We start from the raw sequence: 23,049 nt of genomic DNA on the forward strand, positions 1-23,049 counted from the left end.
ACAGATGGATCGTAATAATTATTTATTCAGTGAAGTGATTGATGTCCATGAGTGTGTTATGTCCATGTTTTTACTTCTAATATTCCAACCGACATGATAACATGCATGAGGGGTGAATGTTTGATTTTGCATAGTTCATTATACTCATTTTACAGAAAGAAGTTTATTTCGTGGCTTAAATAAATTACATATAACTCAGAGACTGACATGTTTGGCTTGTCAAAAATGTTACATTCAGATGCAATGATTCAGATGCAAATTCATTGACTTTTGAAAATAAAGTACATTTTTTACCGTGAAAGGACTGGTTTTGATGCATAAAGTTGTTTTTATTGTCTCTTATAACAAAAATCTTTTATTTAAACCCATGAAAATGCAGATTCTGTTGGGAATAATAGTGAAAAATCACTTTTTAAAACTGTTGTTCCATTATTACCCCTTAGCAGGCTTTGAGGATATATATATATATGTGACCCTGGACCACAAAACCAGTCACATGGGTCAATTTTTTTACCCGAAAGCTGAATAAATAAGCTTTCCACTGATGTATGGTTTGTAAGGATATGACAATATTTGGCCGAGATACAACTATTGAAAATCTGGAATCTGAGGGTGCAAAAAAATCGAAACATTGAGAAAATCTCCTTTAAAGTTGTGCATTTATGTTGGCGATTGTGCTGGATTCACTCACAAAAATAAATGTTTTATATATTAACGGTAGGAAATTTACTAAATATCTTCATGGAACATGATCTTTACTTAAAATCCTCATGATTTTTGCCATAAAAGAAAAAGCGATAATTTTGACCCATACAATGTATTGTTGGTTATTGCCACAAATATATCCGTGTGACATGTGACTTGTTTTATGATCCAGGGTCACATATATAATTAGAGGTATTTCAAATTATTCTTGAATTACTTGCAGATGACAAAAACTTTATAACAGAGATCTACATATGAGGGTTTTTTTTCTTGTATTTGTATTTTCATGAGTATTATGTTTGATCATTTTTCCATCGACATCTTAAAAACGCACATTTTCATGGCTTGCAGGAAGGACCAGAACCTCCTTTCTCCCGTGAACTGCTGGTATCTGCTGCTGAACCAGGTGAGGAGAGAGAGTAAGGACCACGCCACACTCAGCGACCTTTACCTCAACAACGTCATCACACGCTTCACGCATGTCAGCGAGGACAACATGCGCCTGCTCAAGAAGGTGAGGGCCCTGTCACTACTATAATGTGATGGGATGCACGTATAATTACATCAAAATGAAAGGTGGAAAAAATATGCATTCATTAAAGGTACTCATGGGAGATGAAAATCTCTTGATAATTAAAGTACATTTGTCATTTGGATAAACAAAATGTGAACTTCCTCTTTAGTAATTCTGGTGTTTGCTCCAGGCGGTTTGTTTGACTTCTGTCTGTATAATTACAGTCTTAAACTCACAGCTGTCTCGGACTGTGTGCATGAGTTTTATTGTGATTTTATTTTATGTGGATTCACCATTCATTATTCAGTCTTTTGTCTCTGTAGAATCCAACACAGTTGTGTTTTATTTATAGGAACTGAATTTCTTTCTCTGCACAATAACACTTTAGTAGACCGGCACTAATGTAGATTAGAAAAGGGCTACGTTCACACTGTCCATTAAGTGGACATTTGAGTTGTTTTGATCTATTGTGTTAGTTCAGAATCGACAAAGCAAGAACAGCAATGTCTTGGCTGTATGAGTTTGACCCAGCTCGGCCCTTCCTCTCTGTCCATTATAACCCACCTTGTGTTTTTTTTGTTTTTTTGCCCATAGAGCAAAGAGATCATTTTCCAGCTGCAAGAAGACCTGATGAAGATTCTTAACGAACTCTACACGGTGAGCTTGTCTCATTCTCTCTCATCATCCGCTCAATCTCTTTTTGGATTACTTTTTCATCCCATCACTTTGCTGGTGCTTTTCTCTCTCTCATTTTATCATTCCATCAATATATAATTCGCCTCTTCTATCACTGGCACTCTCTGTCTCCCACTCGCCTTCTTCCAGAACTCGACCGTATCGGTTTCATCTATCTTACATGTACTCAATCTAGCATTTCTGCATTACTCTTCGCCTTGTGATGACAATTTTCCTTTTGTCTGCAACTTCTGCTGATGTTTAGTTTTACCCTATTCTGTAGTTGCTGGAAAGACCAGCATGAAATGGATTATATTTTACCCAACTGCTGCCTTTGAAGTGATGGTATCACAGGAAGGCATATCATCTCATACCAGTAGCTTGAGCTGTGATGTAATTTTCATGCATCTCCAGAGTGATCTCCATTTACCTGTACAGCTCAGTCGATTGGCTCAAAAAAAAGTATGCAAAAAATGAGTGTTGGTGAGGGAAGGTAGCAAACTTGAAATCACAGATTTTTAAAGAGGCCATATTATGCTCTTTTACAAAGTCTTGATTTTGTTTTTGGGGACTACTAGAATAATCTAATGCTTGAATGTTCCAAAAAAGTTCCTGTCTCTATAAAGCCCCTCCTTTCAAAAAGCAATGTCTTCTGATTGGTCGGCTGGACCAGTGTGTGGTGATTGGTCAAACACTTAGAGTGTGTTACTTACTCCCCTTACCATAACCGCAAGTTTCAACACACTACTAACTAACTCAACAAGGCCCCGCCCCTTTTTTGTGTATTCCTTTGGCGGGAATTATTTAAATGTGTAATATTGTGACTTGTTCGTTCCTGGAAGAAAACTCAAGACTACAATGGAGACGTTTCAGGGAGTTCAGAAACGGTGCGCTCTTGATTTAGCAAATAACTCCCTTTAGAGTGACTGTAACTTTGCAGACATTTTCATGCTCAAACAGCAACATTACACACTAAAGAAAGTTAAAAATTTAATTAATCATATGCATGGATTAATCATTCACAATAAGATTAATAAGATGCAATTAGAAAATATGGTATGGAAAAATATAGAAAATTGGTGTGCACTTTCCATGTTAACCAGCACCTAAAATAGACATTTTACTTGTCTGTAATTGTTTTTATGTGCAGTTGTGAATATTTGACCTGAATATAAGCCTGTCTGACAGGCCTGAAGTCTTAAAAGCCAGAAGCTCCTGCATAAATAACCTTGATAAAACAAAAACACGCAGCACACATTAGGTCTGTCAGCTGAGCTTACCGCTTACATAAGGAACGCACAATAAAATTGAGATGAATTCTCTGAACCAAAGTACTCAGAGTTCAGGAAGTTTCCACCCCACTGCAACCCTCATGTAAGCAGTTTTGCGTCCTTGTTGAGATGGATTTACATCAGAGTACGAGAGTGGGACAGGGAGCATGTTGCATGATTTAGCATGTAGCAAAGGAGTGTTTTTTTGACAGTCTTGGCATTTTCTGCAAAAATAACTTTGATCCACCACGGCCCAAAATACAATTGCACGTCTGCATGAATTCCCCAAATGTTAACACAGTGTTTATAGACTATTGAATAAAAGAAAGATGCAATTTGTGAAATATTACTGGAAAGACAACAAACATAAATACAAAATCCTGTCAGATTGCAGTCACTCCATTACAAACATGCATGACTTGAATAACTCAACTAACCTTAACTAGGGATTTTAAAACTCTTCGTTAAGAAAGGGATAATGTAGAGTGAGGCGGTTGTTATAGCGAATACAACCCCGCGTCGGGGTCTTGAATCAGCCTGAAGGGGTTGTATTCGCTATAACAACCGCCTCGCACTACGTTATCCCGCTTATTACATGGCTACCTACCAAATAAATCAATAATTTGACACGAAATATTGATTTAAAAAGGAGTTTATTGATTTAAAAACGATTGTATTGCTTCCGCTAAAGAAAATAGTCCGTTCCGTCTCTACGGTTAGAATCCTGCGTGCCCATGGCAACGCTCTGCTTTGCATGGAAACGGTGTGTTATACTTAGCAGCGTTCTGTTATCAAGAAATAACACACCGCATTCTACATTAGAATTCAACCAAGCCATGTAATAAAGTGTTATAATCCATGAACCAAATCAACCAGCTACGAGGTGAATCATAATAACATCACAAACTTTGATTCAAAGCAAAAAAGTATTTGAAAATTGGACAAGACTGTGTACTTAATGGCTTTAGTGAGGGAAAGAACTACAATCCCATGAAGCATTGCAAACTACGTATTCAAATTAAAAACGATGGAGAAATATAAAACTACACATTTAAAAATATTGATTATCTATAAACAATATATTTTAAGTTGGTTGCAAAATATGCATGCAAATATTGAAGTATTTTAGTTGGTTTTATGGGAGTCAAGTCAAGTCAAGTCAAGTTTATTTGTATAGCGCTTTTCACAATACAGATTGTATCAAAGCAGCTTCACAGTATTCAATTAAAATAATACAACAAAGTTTGTTTCAAGAGGAATTTATTGATTGATAAAATTAAATTAAATATCCCCAAAATATCCCCAACTGAGCAAGCCAAAGGCAACAGTGGCAAGGAACCGAAAAACTCCATCAAGTGACCTAATGGTGTCCTAAAACTCCATCAGGTGCCTTAATGGAGAAAAAAAACCTTGGGAGAACCCAGGCTCAGTCGGGGGCCAGTTCTCCTCTGGCATTTATGAACTAGAGGCCGGATTGTAGTTTGAACTGTAGGATTATATGAATGCCTGGCTGAAGAGATGCGACTTTAATCTAGTTTTAAACTGGGAGAGCGAGTCTGAGCAACGAACAGTATCAGGAAGACTATTCCAGAGTTTTGGAGCCAAATGTGAAAATGCTCTCCCTCCTTTGGTGGTTCTGGATATCCTAGGTATGACCAAAAGCCTTGAATTTAGTGATCTTAAAGAGCGCGATGGATTATAGGGCGATAGAAGATCCGTTAAATAGACTGGAGCTAAGCCGTTTAGGGCTTTATAAGTCAGTAGCAATATCTTATAATTAATACGGAGCTTTATAGGTAACCAATGCAGTGATGATAAAATCGGTGTTATATGATCATATTTTCTTGATCTCGTAAGAACTCTAGCGGCGGCATTTTGGACTAACTGTAGCTTGTTTATTGAGGATGCAGGACAACCAGCTAATAAAGCATTACAGTAATCCAGTCTCGAGGTCATGAATGCATGAACTAACTTTTCTGCATCAGAAACTGATAGCATATTACGTAGCTTAGCAATGTTTCTAAGGTGGAAAAAGGCTGTTTTTGTAACATATGAAATATGATTTTCAAAAGACAGGTTGCAATCGAGTATAACACCCAGGTCTTTTACTGTAGAGGATAAAGTAACAGGACATCCTATGATGTTAAAGTTGTATTGTGCGAGGTTTTGTGGGCGGTTTTTTGAACCGATAAGTATTACCTCTGTCTTGTCTGGATTTAATAAAAGAAAATTACGCGTCATCCAATCTTTTATATCTTTAACACACTCTGTCAATTTGGAAAATTTAGCGTTTTCATCCGGCCGTGATGAAATATATATTTGAGTGTCATCAGCATAACAATGGAAACTAATTCCATGTTTCCTTATAATATTTCCAAGTGGCATCATATATATGGAAAATAACAGTGGGCCTAATACAGATCCCTGCGGCACTCCATAGTTTACTGGAGTTATGATCGATTTTTCTCCATTTAAATAGACAAAATGGTAGCGGTCAGATAGGTATGATTTGAACCAGCTTAGTGCTTGTCCTTGAACACCAGTATAATTTTGTAGTCGATCTAAGAGTAATGTATGATCTATAGTATCGAACGCAGCACTAAGATCAAGTAAAACTAGTATTGAGATACAGCCTTGGTCAGAAGCTAAAAGTAAATCATTTGTGATTTTAACGAGCGCAGTTTCAGTGCTATGATGCGGTCTGAATCCAGACTGAAACTTTTCATAGATATCATTTTGTTGCAAGAAAGAGCCCAGTTGAGCGGACACCACTTTTTCTAATATTTTAGACATAAATGGAAGATTTGAAATGGGTCTATAATTTGCTAGATTATTATGATCTAATTGTGGTTTCTTAATGAGAGGTTTTATAACTGCCAGTTTAAATGTTCTTGGAACATGACCTAAAGATAAAGACGAGTTAATAATATTGAGGAGAGGCTCTTCCACTACAGGTAACACTTCTTTCAGTAGTTTAGTTGGTATAGGATCTAATAAACATGTTGTTGTTTTAGATGAAGTGATAAGTTTATTTAACTCTTTTTGTTCTATAGTTGTAAAGCACTGTAATTGTTCTTGCGGGGTGATAGCTAAATGGCTCTTTTGGTGCATTTTGCTTGTCATGACTGATTGGTGGAATTTTCTGTACAGCATCATGGGTAATGTAGTTTTTTTACCATGATTTCTTCTTTTAAACATGATTATTTAAAAAAATAAGTTGAAATCATGTGGGCTAACAGCTTTAATAGAAGTGCCATCAAAAACCAAGTCTGTCTTTAAAGGTTTATACGTTTAAAATCAGTTTCCCTATGGAGAAAATGAATGTTTTTACTTCCGGAATCTGACTGTTGCATTCTTCTGAGGGATTGTGGGTAATGTAGTTCCCTGGCTGCTCTGCCCCCTGCAGGTGATGAAGACGTATCACATGTATCACACTGAGACTCTAAGTGCAGAGAATAAGCTGAAGGAGGCAGAGAAGCAGGGCGAACGACAAGGCCGAGGCGGAGAGGCCGTCTTCAGTCTGCGCACCGAAGATCGCCACCAACGGCGCAACGCTGCTCGCAAGATTCAGAAGATGAAAGAGAAGGTGTGGTCCAAATCTTTGGCTTTTTGCATTTTTCTGTTGTTGTTCAAGGGGTCTTTATTTGTTATACCTTGTATGAGATTTGGGTAACACTTTATTTTGTTGGTAACTCTCAACTAACTCTCATTACAGTATTAGTAGACTGTCTGCTTAATATCTGCTAACTCTTTATTGTGATGGTCCTCCAACAGACATTTTACTGACTAAGTAACTAACAATAACTAATGTCAACTTATTCTAACCCTAACCCTACCAGTCTACTAATACTCTACTAACTAATACTCTACTAACACTCTAATGAGAGTTAGTAGACATGTAAGTGCAGTGTTACTTACAGTCAACAGAATGTGTTTGGGACCATCAAAATAAATTGAAACCGAGTTTTGTTGTTTGCAATCTAAGAGTGTATTATGCACTATGCAAATGAGATTCCTTGAATTTTAATGTGCCAGATGTGTTTCCAGAAATAGAGAGCAAAGTTCATTTGTCTTGATGAAATACTGTGAACTGGAGTTCTGGAGTAATTTGGGGGGACATTATGAGGGAATCATTTCTGATTTATGGACAACTAACTGAAAAACGAGCCTATTTTGTTGGTCTTATTGGTTTAGGTGATTTGATGCTTCATTATAATGATGCTTCTGAAGATTTACTGAGGATTGCTTGGTTTATTTAATGCTATATTAATGTCATTTTTTAAAGTGGTTGAGCTGAAATACATTTTAATGGCAATGCTTTAATCTATAATTTTTTTTAAATCAAACCAGTAGTACAGCTACAGCATACGCAAGCGGAACATATTTATAGAAATGGGGAGAGAGAGAAAAAAGCAAAGGAGAGCGGCCATTTTGCAAACCATTCTGTATTTGAAAACCATGTTTAGGGCACAAAATGGTTATTTCACAGTTTCCACATCAGTATACCATAAACTAACCCAGGTGACTATGATGTCAGATTGTGTAAATAGAGCAGGAGTCTCTCTTCAGCACATACTCCCCCATGGCACACTGTGTGTTCACTACAGTTTGATACTGCATTCATTTTTCTCTTCATAAGGAGGAAGAGAGGTTAGAATGAGCAATGGTTACAGGATTGGACAGAATAGGTGGACAGGATATCCCGATGGACAGAGTCAACAGTGTACGGCAAGCATATTTCCGAGGCACAGCAGGAGCATAAAACCATTTGGTTCACATATATCATAAATGTATGTGTGTGTTTATACACTGCGGCCCTGAAACACACCCCAAATTCAAATTGAATGCAAATTCAACATAATATTTACAGTGCTATGCATAAGTTTAGACACCCATGCTAAAGTTGACTAAAAAAAGGAATAAAAAAATCATCTTTTGGAAATTAAACTTAACTAAATTACCTTAATTAAAGAAATTAGGAAAAATCCAACCTTTAAGGACACCAATTTTCTTTGTGAATGAATAATGTATCGTAAATAAATAAATGTTCTTCCTTAAAATACAGGGTGCATAAGTCTGGACACCCCTATGTTAAATTCCCATAGAGGCAGGCAGATTTTTGTCATTAAAGGTTGGATTTTTCCAAATTTTTTTAATTAAGGCATTAAGTTCAATTTCCAAAAGATGATTTTTTTATTCCTCTTTTTAGTCAACTTTAGCATGGGTGTCTAAACTTATGCATAGCACTGTATAAAATTTAAACTGCTACTATATTGACACTATAGCTCTGTACTGTTGATAAAGGACTTGAATGTTCAGGATCCTTGCTTGATTTAATGATAATGTTGCTTTAAAAGATTTGTGGGTTTTACCAACAGTCACGGACTTTAATTAAAGGAGCAATTACATTCACAGAGAAGCAGACGTAAGCCAAGCCTCACTGTGAACACACTGGCACTAGAAACGAGTTATATTATAATATAATTATATAATTATAATTATATAACCATGTAATTATCTGTCAATAAAAACATTTTATCTTCTTGCCTTGATGGAGATATAGCACTTACTAAACACTTTGTCCTTCTCTCTCTCCTTAACCTCTCCGTCTTTCTCTTCCCCCTCCAGCGCCAAGCCAAGTATTCAGAGAACAAACTGAAGGTTATGAAAGCTCGGAACGAGTATCTCCTGACTCTGGAGGCCACGAACGCGTCTCTGTTTAAATATTACATCCACGACCTGTCGCATTTGATTGACGTGAGTATCTGATTATGAATCGCCGCTTGCGCAGACTGAGAATCCACGGCAGGAAATTGCCACTGCATGAAGGGCACAGTGTTATGGTTGTGTTTATTTGCTTTTTCACCAAGCACAGTAATGAATTATAGTCCTGATTAATAATCACTAATTAAGGCAGCCTCCACTGCCTTTAATTAGAGACAAACGCACCCTGTAACAGGCAGGATGGGATGGAGATTAAGCCTTTAATTACGAGCACAGGCCACGTTTGGAGGGGAATGCTAGCATGCTAGTTACTGCTTACTGCACAGTATAAGGACAGTTCGCACTGTACTGACAGACACAGACCAACGCCGACACATGACCTGATTATAACACGTCACTTCTCAGACATTCAGATCCAGCATGTTCAGTCTGTCGGCGAAAACGAGCTCCGACACACTGATCCGACAAAACCTGACGAAGTGTCTGTTGCCGTCTGTCGGTGCGGTGTGAATTGGCCTATATACTGTCCTGAAATTATTTTAAATATAGTATGCAGTGATAAACATGTTAAACAGTAGGATGCTATTGCTACATTGTCACATGACCTTAGCACATCAACATAATGTAAATCACACTGTATATGAAGAGTTCAGATGCAAAAGCCTCTAAATGCCAGCTGAAATTTTCTTTTAGAATGATCATTTTTATCAAGCTTGTATATTTAAGTTCAGTAATTTCACTTAAATGACAATTAATAGGTAATCTTCATTGCCATTTAAGTGAAATAATTGAATTTAAATATACGAGCTTGATAAAAATGATCATTCTATAAGAACATTTCAGATGGCATTTAGAGGCTTTTGCATCTGAACTCTTCATATATACACCATATAATATACAACACACTATTTATACGCAGTTTATGCCATATTATATACTATACCATTTTGTCCGTCCATCCATCATCCATCCATATCTATCATTTTGTCATTCTATCAATCTATCTCTCGTTCAATCTATATATTGTTCTATAGATTCATCCATCATTTGATCTATCTATCGTTTGTTTTATATAACACACACAGAGTATATTTTTATTAAACTCCAACATATGCCATACTGTATACAAACTATATATCATATTAAATACTATATACCGCACTATATACAGTATAGATACTGTATATATATATGCCATATTATATACTAAATATGCACACACAGTATATTCTGCAGTATACATTGAGATATACACTATATTTTCGATTAATTCATCACTCTGAAAATGGAAGGTCAATTTGTGTGCATTGCATTGTGGGATAGAGTGTCCCATGTTGTGTGCTCTAGTTGTATATACTGATTATTTCCGCAACTGTAGCAGTTCATCAGAAAATCTGCAAACTATACACCTAATGCATACTAATCTATAGGATGCTATCGAGGATCTTGCACACTCGGATCTAGTGCACAATGAGGCCAGGAGAATCCTCAGTGGTTCAGAGAGGAGGCGTTTCTCACGCGGGCCGTCCCTGCTCCTCGGTTTGCTGTGTGTGTTATTTTGCTCATTAGAGTTTGCAGCGGGCTGATCGTGGTCAGCAGTATCTGGCCGATCGGAGCGCTGCGTCTCACTGACCTTCACAGAGGTCAAACCTGCACACACTGAGATAAAGACAGCAGGAGAATCTGTGTCCGTGGGTGGCTAAAAGAGAGAGAGGTTGTGTGGGGGTGGTAAAGCGAGATACGGTAAAAGCCTGTATGAAAACCCTTCAAATTAACCCTGAGAACAGAAGCCGTGGAGGATAATTTCTAGATAAGCGTTTTAAAGGTAATGTTTTATCCATCATAATCGGTTTTGAGTGACAGCTCTACACAAATCCACGCTATTCATGTTCTTTTCTCTATGAAAATCGATTGCATGTGTCTGTGTTTTAACAGTGTTGTGACCTCGGCTATCATGCGGGCCTGAGCCGGGCGTTGAGGACCTACTTGTCAGCAGAATACAGCATGGAAACCTCTCGCCACGAGGGCCTGGATATTTTGGAGGGGGCCGTGGAGGGGCTGGACCCCGGTAGTGACCGGCAACGCTTTATGGAGACTCACCCCACAGCGTTCACCCCTCCTGCACGCTTCAACTTTCAGCCACACATGGGAGACCAGGTCACACGCCACCTAGTGTCCACTGCATATTTGCATTCACAAAACAAAAGCATGAGGCTATACTCTTCTGTGTAGGAAAGGAATGAAGGGTTGCAATCGCAGTGACTCTTACTGTCCTTTTATATCTTCATCATTTGGCAAAAAAAAAAAAAGGGATTTTATCTACAAACATAAAATTGTTTATTCAAATTGTTTTTGAATGTCCTGTTATTGATTGGATCATAAACTGCGGTTTTATCTAAATGGGAGGAGAGAAAAAATTATACGTTAGATTATAATTCTATTATATATATTTTTTTTTTATATCATATAATATATTATATTAAAATTATTATTATATTATATCATATATCATAATTTTCATAAATCATATGGGTCTATTTTATTATATTTTTTTATTTGATAAAATAGTAATAAAAAAATACGTATTAGGCTTACACAGTAAGTGACATGAAAAAAAGAAACATAATTAATTCGCTAATCGCTATTATTTGTATGACAATTAATCTTCAGCACAAAATTCATGATCATGGGCGACTTTTTTATCGTTTTCTGTACTTTCTTTACCATCCATGTCCTTGAAAATGTCCAAAAGGCCCAAATAATATTTATAAAAAGATCAAATGATTTATTTGTTCTACCGAGCGGTTTCTGTAATGTGTGTATTTATGCGTGTTGATATTTCAGGTGAGTCAAATCACAGCACTGCCGCAGGTGCAAGCCGAACTCCTCCTCCGGTTCCAGCAGCTGCAGTCGCGCCTCTCTACACTGAAGATCGAAAACGAGGAGGTGAGACACACACACACACACACACACACATCCCTTCCTCTCGAATGAGCACCTCAGCAGCTGCGGTTCCCCCACTGAGGATAAAGAATGAGATGACAGGCGTACACACCTTCTCCATTTCTCCTTTCCCCTCTCTCGCTCCTTCTGTCTTTGTCGTCAGGCACTATATATGCATACCAGCACACTCCTTCAAAACTACAGGCACATTCGTACATATTGTTTCCATCTTCTCCGTCTCTGTTGGAGTGCGTGGTTGTTTATCGCTGGTTGTTGGCAGGCCAGCTGTTTCCTGCAGCTCTCAGCATGTGAAGGACAGAGCAGAAGTGCTGATGAACGCTGTATTACTGCAGTGAGTTTCGACTGTAGAGACGGGTGTGTGTGTGTGTGTGTGTGTGATCTTCCTCTATCCCTGCTTCTCTAGATGGATATGGACCAATTACTGATTACAGTGTGTGATTGTCACAAAACAAGAAGCACCACTATTGTACTATTAGCTTGGTTGGTTGGACATGATAATACTAATTTATTTGATCAAATATAACAGTAATTATTACAATTTAAAATAACTGTTTTCTGTTTGAATATATTTTAAAATGTAATTTATTCCTGTGGTGCAAAGCTGAATTTTACTCCAGTCTTCAGAGTCACATGATCCTTCAGAAATCATTCTGATATGATGATTTGCTGTTCAAGATTTTTTTATTTTATTATTATCAATGCTGAAAACAGTTGTGCGGCTTCATATGTTTGTGGAAACCATGATACTTTTTCTCTAAGGATTCTTTGATGAATAAAAAGTTCAAAAGAACAGCATTTATTTGAAATAGAAATCTTTTGTCACATTTGATTAATTTAATGCAGCCTTGTCGAATAAAATACATTAATTTATAAAAAAAAAATATATAAAAAAAAATGACTGACACCAATCTTTTGAAGAGTAGAATGTCAAAAACATAATTGCTTCTAAATAGATTTACACATTTTAATCTCACTGCAAATTATTTTAGATATTCTCTGAAAAATGCTATCCTAAATTTGGTATCATCTAAATTAACTCTTAAAATTATTTAACAACACCAAGTCAACATACTGTGAATAGAATACATTAGCTTACATAAATGTAAGGGTTTGATCAGGCATGAAAATGCTCCTTATAAAGTACGTAAAAATGTTTTGGACCCCATTTACACCTGTATTTTAACCACTTGTGAAATATGAAAATAAGGTGTAAACCTAAAAATAAGGTGTTGGATTAAAATGAATAAAGTGTGCTAATCATTCAATGCAATAGTATGGCGCCGCCACTTCTATAACTCTCGATGTTCCCTCTGAAGGTGAAAAAGACGTCGGAGGCCACTCTCAGCACTATCCAGGACATGGTGAATATGGAGGACTACGATGTGTCCGAGAGCTTCCAGCACAGTCGCTCCACTGAGTCGGTCAAATCCAGCGTATCAGACACTTACCTCAGCAAACCCAGCCTGGCCAAGAGACGCGCCAACCAGCAGGAAACAGAGCTCTTCTATTTCACAGTAAATGCTGGCTCACACACAATCCTTCAGACAGAGCCTGTTTTGGAAATATCCCTGTCTGGCTTAGATTAAGCCAGGATTGGGCCTTAGTTTAATTAGGGCATTTAAGTAGCCTTAGAAAAAAATAGTACTGGTGTGCTTCTGCCAGTGCAAGTTACGTCCAGCTCAAACATGCATTTTAGTCTAGGACTAGACTTAAACCTTTGTCTGTGAAACCGGGGATAGTGTTTAACAAGAGATATACTCATATATCAGACACACAGTATTTATCCTCCTTGCTTCACACTTTCACAGTCGATGATCTGTTCACACTGTAGTTTTGTAGCATTGTGAACCCCGGATCAATGGTCTTGTTTTAGCCTAAAGCAACGCCAGTATCTTTAAACTTAGTTTATGGCTACTGAAGGATGACCAGGACTAATTAGATCATTAATTTCCAGTGTAACTGGATTATTATTGACTGTGTGCATTTGTTTGGCTGCAGAAACTGAAGGAGTATCTGGAGGGCAGTAATCTTATCGCTAAACTACAAGCCAAACACGACATGCTGAAGAGAAGCATAGCTGAAGGTGAGCACTTTTCTCAATGTATATAATAATATAATATAATATCATTTTAATATAATATCATTTTATTTATTATTGTATAATATTACTACTACTACTAATAATAATAGTAATAAAAATCATTATTTAAAAAAAAAAAATGGTTCATCTGAAGCCAAGGATTCCAATGATGTAAGACACTTGAGTCTACGACAAACGGTACATGATGGATTTTGAGTTTTTGTTCGCTGTAGCGCCCCCTATTGACCGATTCGTCCGAGTCCTTGTATCTGAGTAGTGAGCAAGACTATTACCTTCTGACCAAGATTCAAGTCTCTAGGCCTTACGGTTCGGTCTGCCTGATCAGTTTTATTGCAAAATAATAATTAATAAAAAATCCAAACATGAACAAAAGGGTTTCAGTTCAATTCAGTGGTTCCCAAATTTCTTTAGAGTGGCGTATCACCTGATGCATTTAACATCATTCTGCATATCTCCCAATTAGACTGCACACCATTTATCCATCCATCCATCCATCCATCCATCCATCCATGATCCATCCATCCATCCATCCATCCATCCATCCATCCATCCATCCATCCATCCATCCATCCATCCATCCATCCATCCATCCATCCATCCATCCATCCATCCATCCATCCATCCATCCATCCATCCATCCATCCATCCATCCATCCACAAAGCAAGTGACTGTATTCATGAATGTCATTGAATCATTGACTCTCCCGATTCGTTCAAAGCCGTGGATTCATTCACTAAGTTTTGCTGTGGCTTTTTATTATTATGTTGCAAAATTAGAGCAAACAATACTGACAATATAATAACCTATCATACGCACGCTGCTTGTGTGGATGCAGTCAGTTGAGACCTCAAAAGATGAGGTAAATTGAATGGATGTCACGTATTTGACCTTTTGCGGCACTACCATTTTCCTGTTTTTATATTTTGCATGTAATTTTAAGGCACGGTGGAATTAAATTAACGCAAATCTCAGAATTATGTTTGCGTACCCCTTCTGTCACCTCACGTACCCCAGTTTGGGAACCACTGCCCTATTTAAGTCCACAGTCCGATTACATTTACCTTAAATGTGTAATGTAATGGATTATGTTGCTAACTACAATTTTTGACATGTAATTTGGAATCAGTACCTGAATACAAATCGTACGTAATCTACCCAGAACTGAATATGTATTTAAAGAGTACAGTATATGCAGTTTTACATGTCGAAATAGCAAGTCATATAAATAAATTATATCGATTTAACATTTGCCATAAAATGTGTATTGCTTTACCATTCACACTAGTCAGATTTATATAAAAAGGATCCATCTGAATAAAACCATAAATAAATAATCTGTTCACCATTTTAAATAACATCATGAAGAGAAAGTGCCATAATTTGAGATTTCATAGGAGTTCCGTTTGTGATAAGTGAAATGTCGTCTAATATAATATCTATGTCCGCAGGATACAGATCAGACATCATGACAACCAGGTATATCTCATCATTTATGTGTCTGACCTTCTTTTTAATGCCCCTTTTTACATCTACTGCTCTGAATCACAAGGTCCTCTTGATATTTGTAAAGGTTTTCAGTTGTCTCTCACTCTTTCTTTTTTCCATTTAGCCGCCGACGAAACTCCCATAGTAGGCACCAGGTAACGGCCTTTTACCAGCACGCATGTTTCACATTAACTTCCATGGGTTTCTTTGTGATTTTTGGGATGTTTTTATCTGCGCACAGGATTCTGGGAAGGCCATCCCTCTGATTGTAGAAAGCTGCATTCGCTTTATTAATCTATACGGTGAGGAATGTGTATAATCTGATGAATAATGCAAAAATTGAATCCATCAAACACACATATACTGATTATTATTTGATTTTCAGGTCTGCAACACCAGGGTATTTTCAGGGTTTCAGGGTCACAGGTGGAAGTCAATGACATCAAGAACTCTTTCGAACGAGGTTTGTGAACACAGTCATCGGATCATCTATACATATACACACCTTGGATACACTCTCATCTTAGTGACTGTTTCCCAGGCAACGACCCCTTGACTGACGAGGAGAATAACCATGACATTAACTCGGTAGCGGGCGTGTTGAAAATGTACTTCCGCAACCTGGACAACCCGCTCTTCCCCAAGGAGAAGTTCAACGATCTCATCGCCTGCGTCCGTGAGTGCACGTTTTCCCCCTGCGTTCGTATAAGCGCATGTATGTGAATGAAGCAGGATGGAGGAAGGAAAGGTGTGTGTGAGAAATGGTGGCACAAGCATTCGGGAAATGACAGGGTGCTAAGTACTCGGGTTTCCTGGGGAGTTTGGACAGCTGGTGTCTTTTCATGCATCTGTAAAAGAGTCACTGCCTGTTTTGAGCGCATGGGACGTCTGATTTTCCTTGTTTATGATCTTGCGTGTTCGTGTGCCTTCAACAGGAACTGAGAGTTTGTACGAGCGCGCCCTCTCCATCCGTAAGATCTTGACCATAACACCGCGGCCAACACTAGTGGTCATGAGATACCTGTTTGCATTCCTCAACCAGTGAGTATTCCTGCACACATTTATGTAGTTATCCAATTGAGGACATGCTCTTATGGAAGCTTGTTTCCGTCACGGAATAAAAAATTAAAAAAGGTCATTTTGTATCTTGCAATTTTGAGATTATTTCTCGCAATTGCAAGTTTATATCTCACGATTCTTACTTTATTTCTCGCAATTCAGAGTTTATTACTCGCACCTCTGAAGATTCTGAGGAAAAAGTCAGAATTAAGTGTGAGATATGAACTTGCAATTCTGAGAAAAAAGTCTGAATAAATGACGAGATATAAACTCGCAATTCTGAGAAAAAAATCTGAATTAATTATGAGATATAAACTCGCAATTCTGAGAAAAAAAACGTAGAATTAATTATGAAACATAAACTCGCAATTGTTAGGAAAAATGTCAGAATTATGAGGTCGCAATTACCTTTTTTATTTTGTGGTGGAAACAATCTTCCATATTGACATCTGTATAATTACTAAATATTATAATTTAGTATAAATCAGTTTTATTTTGGCATCATTGATATGCAGTTATTTTTATTAACATTTTAGGTTTTCATTTTAAGTTTACTTAAAGGTTTAAATTTTTTTTAATGTGTATAGTTTTTTATTTAAGTTTTAGTTATTTTAGTAATTCAACTTAAACTTAACAAATAAGAAAAGTTGCCTTGACAGCTAGCTGAAATAAAATAACTTTTAACTTTTTATTTAATTTTATTAGCATTAATGCTTATTTTATTTCATTTATATAGTTTTTTTATGATTTTGGTTTTATTTAATAATAATGGCCGTATAATATATATATACAACGTAATTTATTTATTATATTTATTTATAAATTAAACACTAATGCTAAAAGAAAATAGGGAGCGCAAAATATTTTTTTACGGTCATCAAACCTTTGATAGGTCAGATGTCATTTAAATTTAATACACAAACACATATGCAGCTTTTGTGTAATAACTGTTTAAATTAATTTACCAGTGAAAATACAAAAAAAAAAGAAAAAGGATAAAAAAAGACACTTTTACACTTATATCTACTTCTAAATCATTTTTTATTTTTAGGATGTCCTCAAAGGAATGCTTTGCCAGATTTAGACTTGTGTTTACAGTTTTGTCCCTAAAGTGTTGCTAATTAAACCCACATGGACACTTTTCCATCTATATACTTATGCAAAGCTCAAGTGTCTCACTGAATAGGAGAAATGCAGCTAAACTAAGCATCCATTTTCACACCGGAAATTAAAAGCTCTCCCACACCTCCATGCCGTGAGAGACAGACAGAGGGAGGGTGGGAGCGTGTTGTGTAAAGGTGCAAAGACAAAAGGTGCGATATGGAATTTATGACTCAATCTGATTGAGAACGCATAATTATAGCAATGCACTCTTGGGTTTATTTCCCATCACAGCTTGTCCCAGTATAGTGACGAGAACATGATGGACCCTGGAAACCTGGCCATTTGCTTCGGCCCGACTTTGATGCCGACCCCGGACCTTCTGGACCAGGTCTCGTGTCAGGCGCATGTCAACGAGATCATCAAGACCATCATCATTCACCATGAAACCATCTTCCCTGACACCAAAGAGCTGGAGGGACCAATTTATGAGAAGTGCATGAGCAATACTGAGTACTGGTGAGTGCTTAACTGATCACCAATATTAGTATGGACATGGTTTAAAGTGTATTGCGTGTTGATAATCTTTTTGCATCCTTTATCCTCAAAGTGAAAGTCCGTACAGTGAACCTGGAGCGTTTGAGGAAGGGGAGCAGGATGGAGGGACGGAAACACAGACGAGTGAGGAGGGTAATTAAAATGCTTATCATCGCTTATTTTTTCTTATTCCCAAAAAATGCAAATCATTTTCAAATGTCTGCCTTTCAGAGGGTGAGCCTGTGGAGGCAATGGCCAAGTTTGACTACGTGGGACGCTCTGGACGGGAACTCACCTTTAAAAAAGGCGCCACTCTGCTGCTGTTCCAGAGAGCGTCTGAGGACTGGTGGGAGGGACGTCACAACGGCACTGACGGACTCATCCCACACCAATACGTCACGCTGCAGGAGTGAGTTTAGACTGTACACTTCATCTATAAAATGATGGCAACAAAATAGATGGAAAATCTATCAGAAATGTATCATTTTTTTATATTTGCATATAACATTCCTTACAAAGAAATACAATAGCAACCAAAGATTGTTGTCACACTTAATTAAATTAATACGGGAGCTCCGTTATACAGTTTGAGAAGTCACTTGTTTAATTATTTTACAGTGGTGACTAATTCCCACTTAACTGTAATGCTCTAAAACCATAGAAAATTAACATGGTGACTTCTCTACACAATGTGAGAAGTTATTTTATTTTTATGTTTTTATTTTATTTTTTATTTTACTTCACTTTTTTATTTGACTTTTTCTTCATTTTTATTTTACTTTATTACATTTTTTTTATTTAATTTCATCTTTTACTTTACTTTTTATTTTTTTTATTTTTTTTTTTATTTTTTTTACCTTACCTTACCTTACCTTACCTTACCTTACCTTACTTTATATTTTACTTGATTTTACATTTACTTTTATTTTACTTTATTTTACTTTGTTTTAAATTTCATTTTATTTCACCTTACCTTACCTTAATTTTTATTTAACTTTTTAAAAAAATGTATTTTATTTTATTTCATTAACAGTATTGACTAATTATTTCTTCCTGTTACTGCTGCATGGTGACTACAGTTAATATTTACCACATTTTTACTGTTGTAACAATAACTGTAATTGTATTTTTATCATGGTAATTTTATTATATGAAGTTTGTTCTGTTCTGTTTATAACAAAAATGGCTTGAATTTCCTAATTGAACTAAAATAAATTTTGACCAAACGATCAAGCTTGATCTTAAGGTGGATGGATGGATAAACTTGTGAATGGCATATTTCAGGGATGAGGGCATGTCAGACACTCTGAGCCAGAAAGCAGACAGTGAGCTCAGCACCACACCTTCAGATGAAGTGAGCTCCAGGCGATCGCTGACGTCCCCTACTGAACCAAGAATCCCTGAGACCTTCATCAGCCGGTGAGCACACACACACACACACACACTGGCCCTCTGTCTTCTAGTCACTTTTCACTTTATTACTTCCTCTTCCCTCTCTTCAGACACCGGAAGCGGACGGAAGCCCTCCTGCGCCGCGTCCCTGGTCGCCTAAGCGACGGCCACTGCCATGGCAATGGGCTGGAACGCAGCTCGCCCCCTGTAACGGTGACCGTAACGGGGCATTTCAGCCCGCGGGAGCTGTTACGCGGGAACAGCTGCGCCCTGGACAGTCCTGAGCACCACAGACGCACAGGACACAACGCCAACTCCAACGGCAACGTCACTGCCAGCATCAGCAGACACGAGTCTCTGCGCAGGGAGAGAGAACGAGAGAGTCCTCCGATACGCCAGTCACCCTCCGCGCTGCATTGTGGGATACCTATTCAACGCTCCCAGACGCTGAACCCGCACACGATGGCACAGGTTTGTTTATGAACAGTCATGAAAATGGGTGAATCTCACAAAAACATGCCATTATCAAAATTAGAAGGGAATTTTTTTTGTTATTTTGCATATTAAAATTGATACCTAATTTTTTTTATAAAATAAGATTTATTTAATTTACATTATTTTTTACAATTTCCACTTAAATTCTTTACATTTAATTATCAAATCATATATCAATTTATAAATTCATTTTGGAAAAAGATTAAATTTAAATATTTGATTAATAAAATGAATAATCAGTGACAATAATAAATTATGATAAATTATATTAGATATATATTAGATATAAAATATTATATATACATAATTTGTTAAAATTTGATTAATACAATTAATCTGCAAATTAATTCATAGTCATATAAATTATGATAAATTATTAGATATTATAATATCTATATATAAATAGTTAAAATTTCATTATTTGTGTATCAAATGTATAATCAATTTATATTAAATAATAAAAGTACTAATCAGTGAAGTGACAATATAATAATGTTAAAAAATATTTGTATATATTACAATATATTTATATATTAGATATTCATTTCTATAGTATTTATTGGGGGAAAAAAAGAGTGATCCAAAAAATAGGATTTTTTTTCTCTATTTCTTTCTTGTTTCCCTTGGATTTAAATGATGACCCGGATATGTCCATGACACGTTTCATGAGATTCACCCAAATCCACACTCACGCACGCTCAATTGACCCAACGTGTCGTTATAGTAATACCCGTACAGTTAACGCTCTCTCTCTCCAGGACATAGAGGAAACTATGAGCCTGGCCTTGAACGAGCTGCGTGAGCTGGAAAGGCAGAACGGGAAGACCGCGGCTCCTGACCTGGTGCTGGACACCCTGGAGCAGGTGAAGAGCAGCCCATCCTGCCCGTCCGGCTCCACCCCCTCCAGCTTATCCAGCCCGTCAGATTCCCCGAGCCCCCTCAGCCCTATCAGCCCCCTTCCGCCTCTCCCTCCACTGCCCGGCCCCTCGTCCCGCCGCTCCAACGACCCCGTGGCCTCCTTCAAGCCCATCGCCTCGCCCCGCATGGGAGTGACGCTGCGCCCACCCGCCCTACGCCCCAAACCGCCCATTCTCCCCAAAGCCAACCCTCCGCCTTCCCAGCAGCCCCAGAATGCGCCTCCGGGCCTCGGCGGCGACAAATCGGGAACTATGTGAGTCAATGGGTCCGACCGAAGGAAACAGGGTTTAAGACTTGACGATTGCTTGAAGAACGTAAACAGGGTTAATCTCTTAATAATGACATGATTGTACGGCCGATAGCTAGTTTACATGCAGAACGGTCTGATAGCATTAGTCTATGATATTATATCCATAAATGTGTTGTCAGGGTGGCGTGTGTGTGTGTGTATTCTCAAAGTGAATAGGACTTTATCGTGTCTGTGTGTAGATACATTTATGAGGAACCCATTCAGAGACAGCGGAGAGAGACTGGCTGTACAGGAAGTACCGTTGTTGTTTTATTGGGAAATGTCGGTGCAATGCATTTTGAGTGCTTTGATTTGTTAGGCCTTATGTCACAAGAGGGATGAGTTCGCTCCGTCGAGAACGCCATTTTTATAAGTTGCTGCTGCTTCCTTTGATGCTTCGATTCGAGTTACCGGTGCCTCTTGGGAAAATGGTCATTTCACTTGTTGGAAGTTGATGGGGAATGTAATTTAGGTTTTTTGTTCTGTTTTTCGAGCCACGCACCTAGCCTTTCCCCGCAAGGAACGAGGCGACTGAAGAACACAGAATGTATTCCATGAATGTTCCACTTTTGTTCCTTTTTTTCACTCGGAAAAATACCACACTAAGCCTTGATCACCAGATAAACCTCCCCCTTTACCGTGGAAACCAAACCCTGAAGCCTGATTGGACGACGTGGGAGGGACGGAACTGGTAACATTCCGAGGGCAAACATGAACTAAGCTTTAATGAAATATCCTGCTGAACGTGCAAAAGAGATTTGATTGTATCCGGGGAGGATTGCGGCGACTTCTTTCGCCAGGTCTTGCCCTCCCTCAGTTCGTCCGAGTACAATTTCCACTGCTGCTCCTCTGACGGACCATAATGGTGTTCGATCCTCGATTTTCAACGTCCCCTGTGCTTCCAGTGTACGTGTGTTTGTACGATATCGTCAACGGCAGACTCTTTGGAGCACACTAACCATACATGGCTCTCCTGTGTGTGTGTATGTGGGGGGTTTTGCATGATGAATCGCGGTTAGAGTAGTGCAGAGTACTCTATTGATGGATAATTCATGCTTGTACATGGCAACTTAAGTGTTTGAGTGTGTGTGTGTGTGTGTGTGTGAGTGAAAGAGAGTTAGAAAGAGTGCACTGCACTTGTAGACAAGATATATATGTGTGTGAGTGTGAGTGTGTGTGAACGAGGGTGTTAAGTCTGGTGTGTAAATATGCATGAAGGTGAGGTGAGTTGTTTTACGATATGAATGGCCTTGGTTCACTTTTTATACACTAACAATGATTGTTTTTCCACTTTTTTTGACTGCTGCTCTTACGTTTTTCTACCAGTTCAAATTTTTTACCTACGAGGATTTATTTCTTACTGGTGCTCTTTCATACGACCACGTCCACTTGTATTCCGCCGTATTCCAACGCCCACCTTTTTATCCTTTTACAAGCGATGTGCATATCTGAGGCCATCGCCCCACCCTCCCACACACACACAAGCACACACACACACACACACACTGTGTTCACATGAAAGTGCCTTTCAGGATGCATGTTGAATGCAGGAGCCTGGTCTGCCAAGGGTGTGTGCTCCCGTCGCTCTCTGAAGAGTCGTTCCCCAAGTTAAATAATAACAATAATAACGTTAGAGCTCTTTCCAGATATTTAATAACCTAAATGAATAATAAATATGTACATTTAATCCATTGTGATGTCGCACTTTCATGTATAGGACTGTATTGGCATGTAGCATTAAATCATGTTCCAGTGCATTTTAAAATGTGTCGAAACTGAATGTCTTTGAAATAAAGGAAAGTTGATATGTCGCAAAAA

General features: G+C 37.8%; 1 protein-coding gene across 4 annotated transcripts in view; it reads left to right on the top strand.

Annotated features, from left to right (window-relative positions):
* srgap1b (SLIT-ROBO Rho GTPase activating protein 1b) overlaps positions 1-23,049 on the top strand; it is a 39,141-nt gene extending 16,092 nt beyond the window's left edge. For 3 of the 4 annotated variants that reach the window (XM_082167064.1, XM_082167067.1, XM_082167066.1), the window contains exons 3-22: positions 1,057-1,219; positions 1,814-1,876; positions 6,572-6,751; positions 8,794-8,922; positions 10,825-11,046; positions 11,734-11,835; positions 13,170-13,367; positions 13,852-13,936; positions 15,404-15,431; positions 15,565-15,595; positions 15,682-15,742; positions 15,826-15,903; positions 15,982-16,116; positions 16,376-16,481; positions 17,895-18,119; positions 18,211-18,290; positions 18,369-18,546; positions 19,422-19,556; positions 19,640-20,000; positions 20,783-23,049. In XM_082167064.1, coding sequence (XP_082023190.1) covers positions 1,057-1,219; positions 1,814-1,876; positions 6,572-6,751; positions 8,794-8,922; positions 10,825-11,046; positions 11,734-11,835; positions 13,170-13,367; positions 13,852-13,936; positions 15,404-15,431; positions 15,565-15,595; positions 15,682-15,742; positions 15,826-15,903; positions 15,982-16,116; positions 16,376-16,481; positions 17,895-18,119; positions 18,211-18,290; positions 18,369-18,546; positions 19,422-19,556; positions 19,640-20,000; positions 20,783-21,199 — 2,977 coding nt within the window. In that variant the 3' untranslated portion in view covers positions 21,200-23,049. The remainder of the gene's footprint in view (positions 1-1,056; positions 1,220-1,813; positions 1,877-6,571; positions 6,752-8,793; positions 8,923-10,824; positions 11,047-11,733; positions 11,836-13,169; positions 13,368-13,851; positions 13,937-15,403; positions 15,432-15,564; positions 15,596-15,681; positions 15,743-15,825; positions 15,904-15,981; positions 16,117-16,375; positions 16,482-17,894; positions 18,120-18,210; positions 18,291-18,368; positions 18,547-19,421; positions 19,557-19,639; positions 20,001-20,782) is intronic. The other variant, XM_082167065.1, reaches the window with a different exon arrangement.

The sequence above is a fragment of the Leuciscus leuciscus genome, assembly GCF_965113295.1.
Source record: "Leuciscus leuciscus genome assembly, chromosome: 4".
Classification (NCBI taxonomy): Eukaryota; Metazoa; Chordata; class Actinopteri; order Cypriniformes; family Leuciscidae; genus Leuciscus; species Leuciscus leuciscus.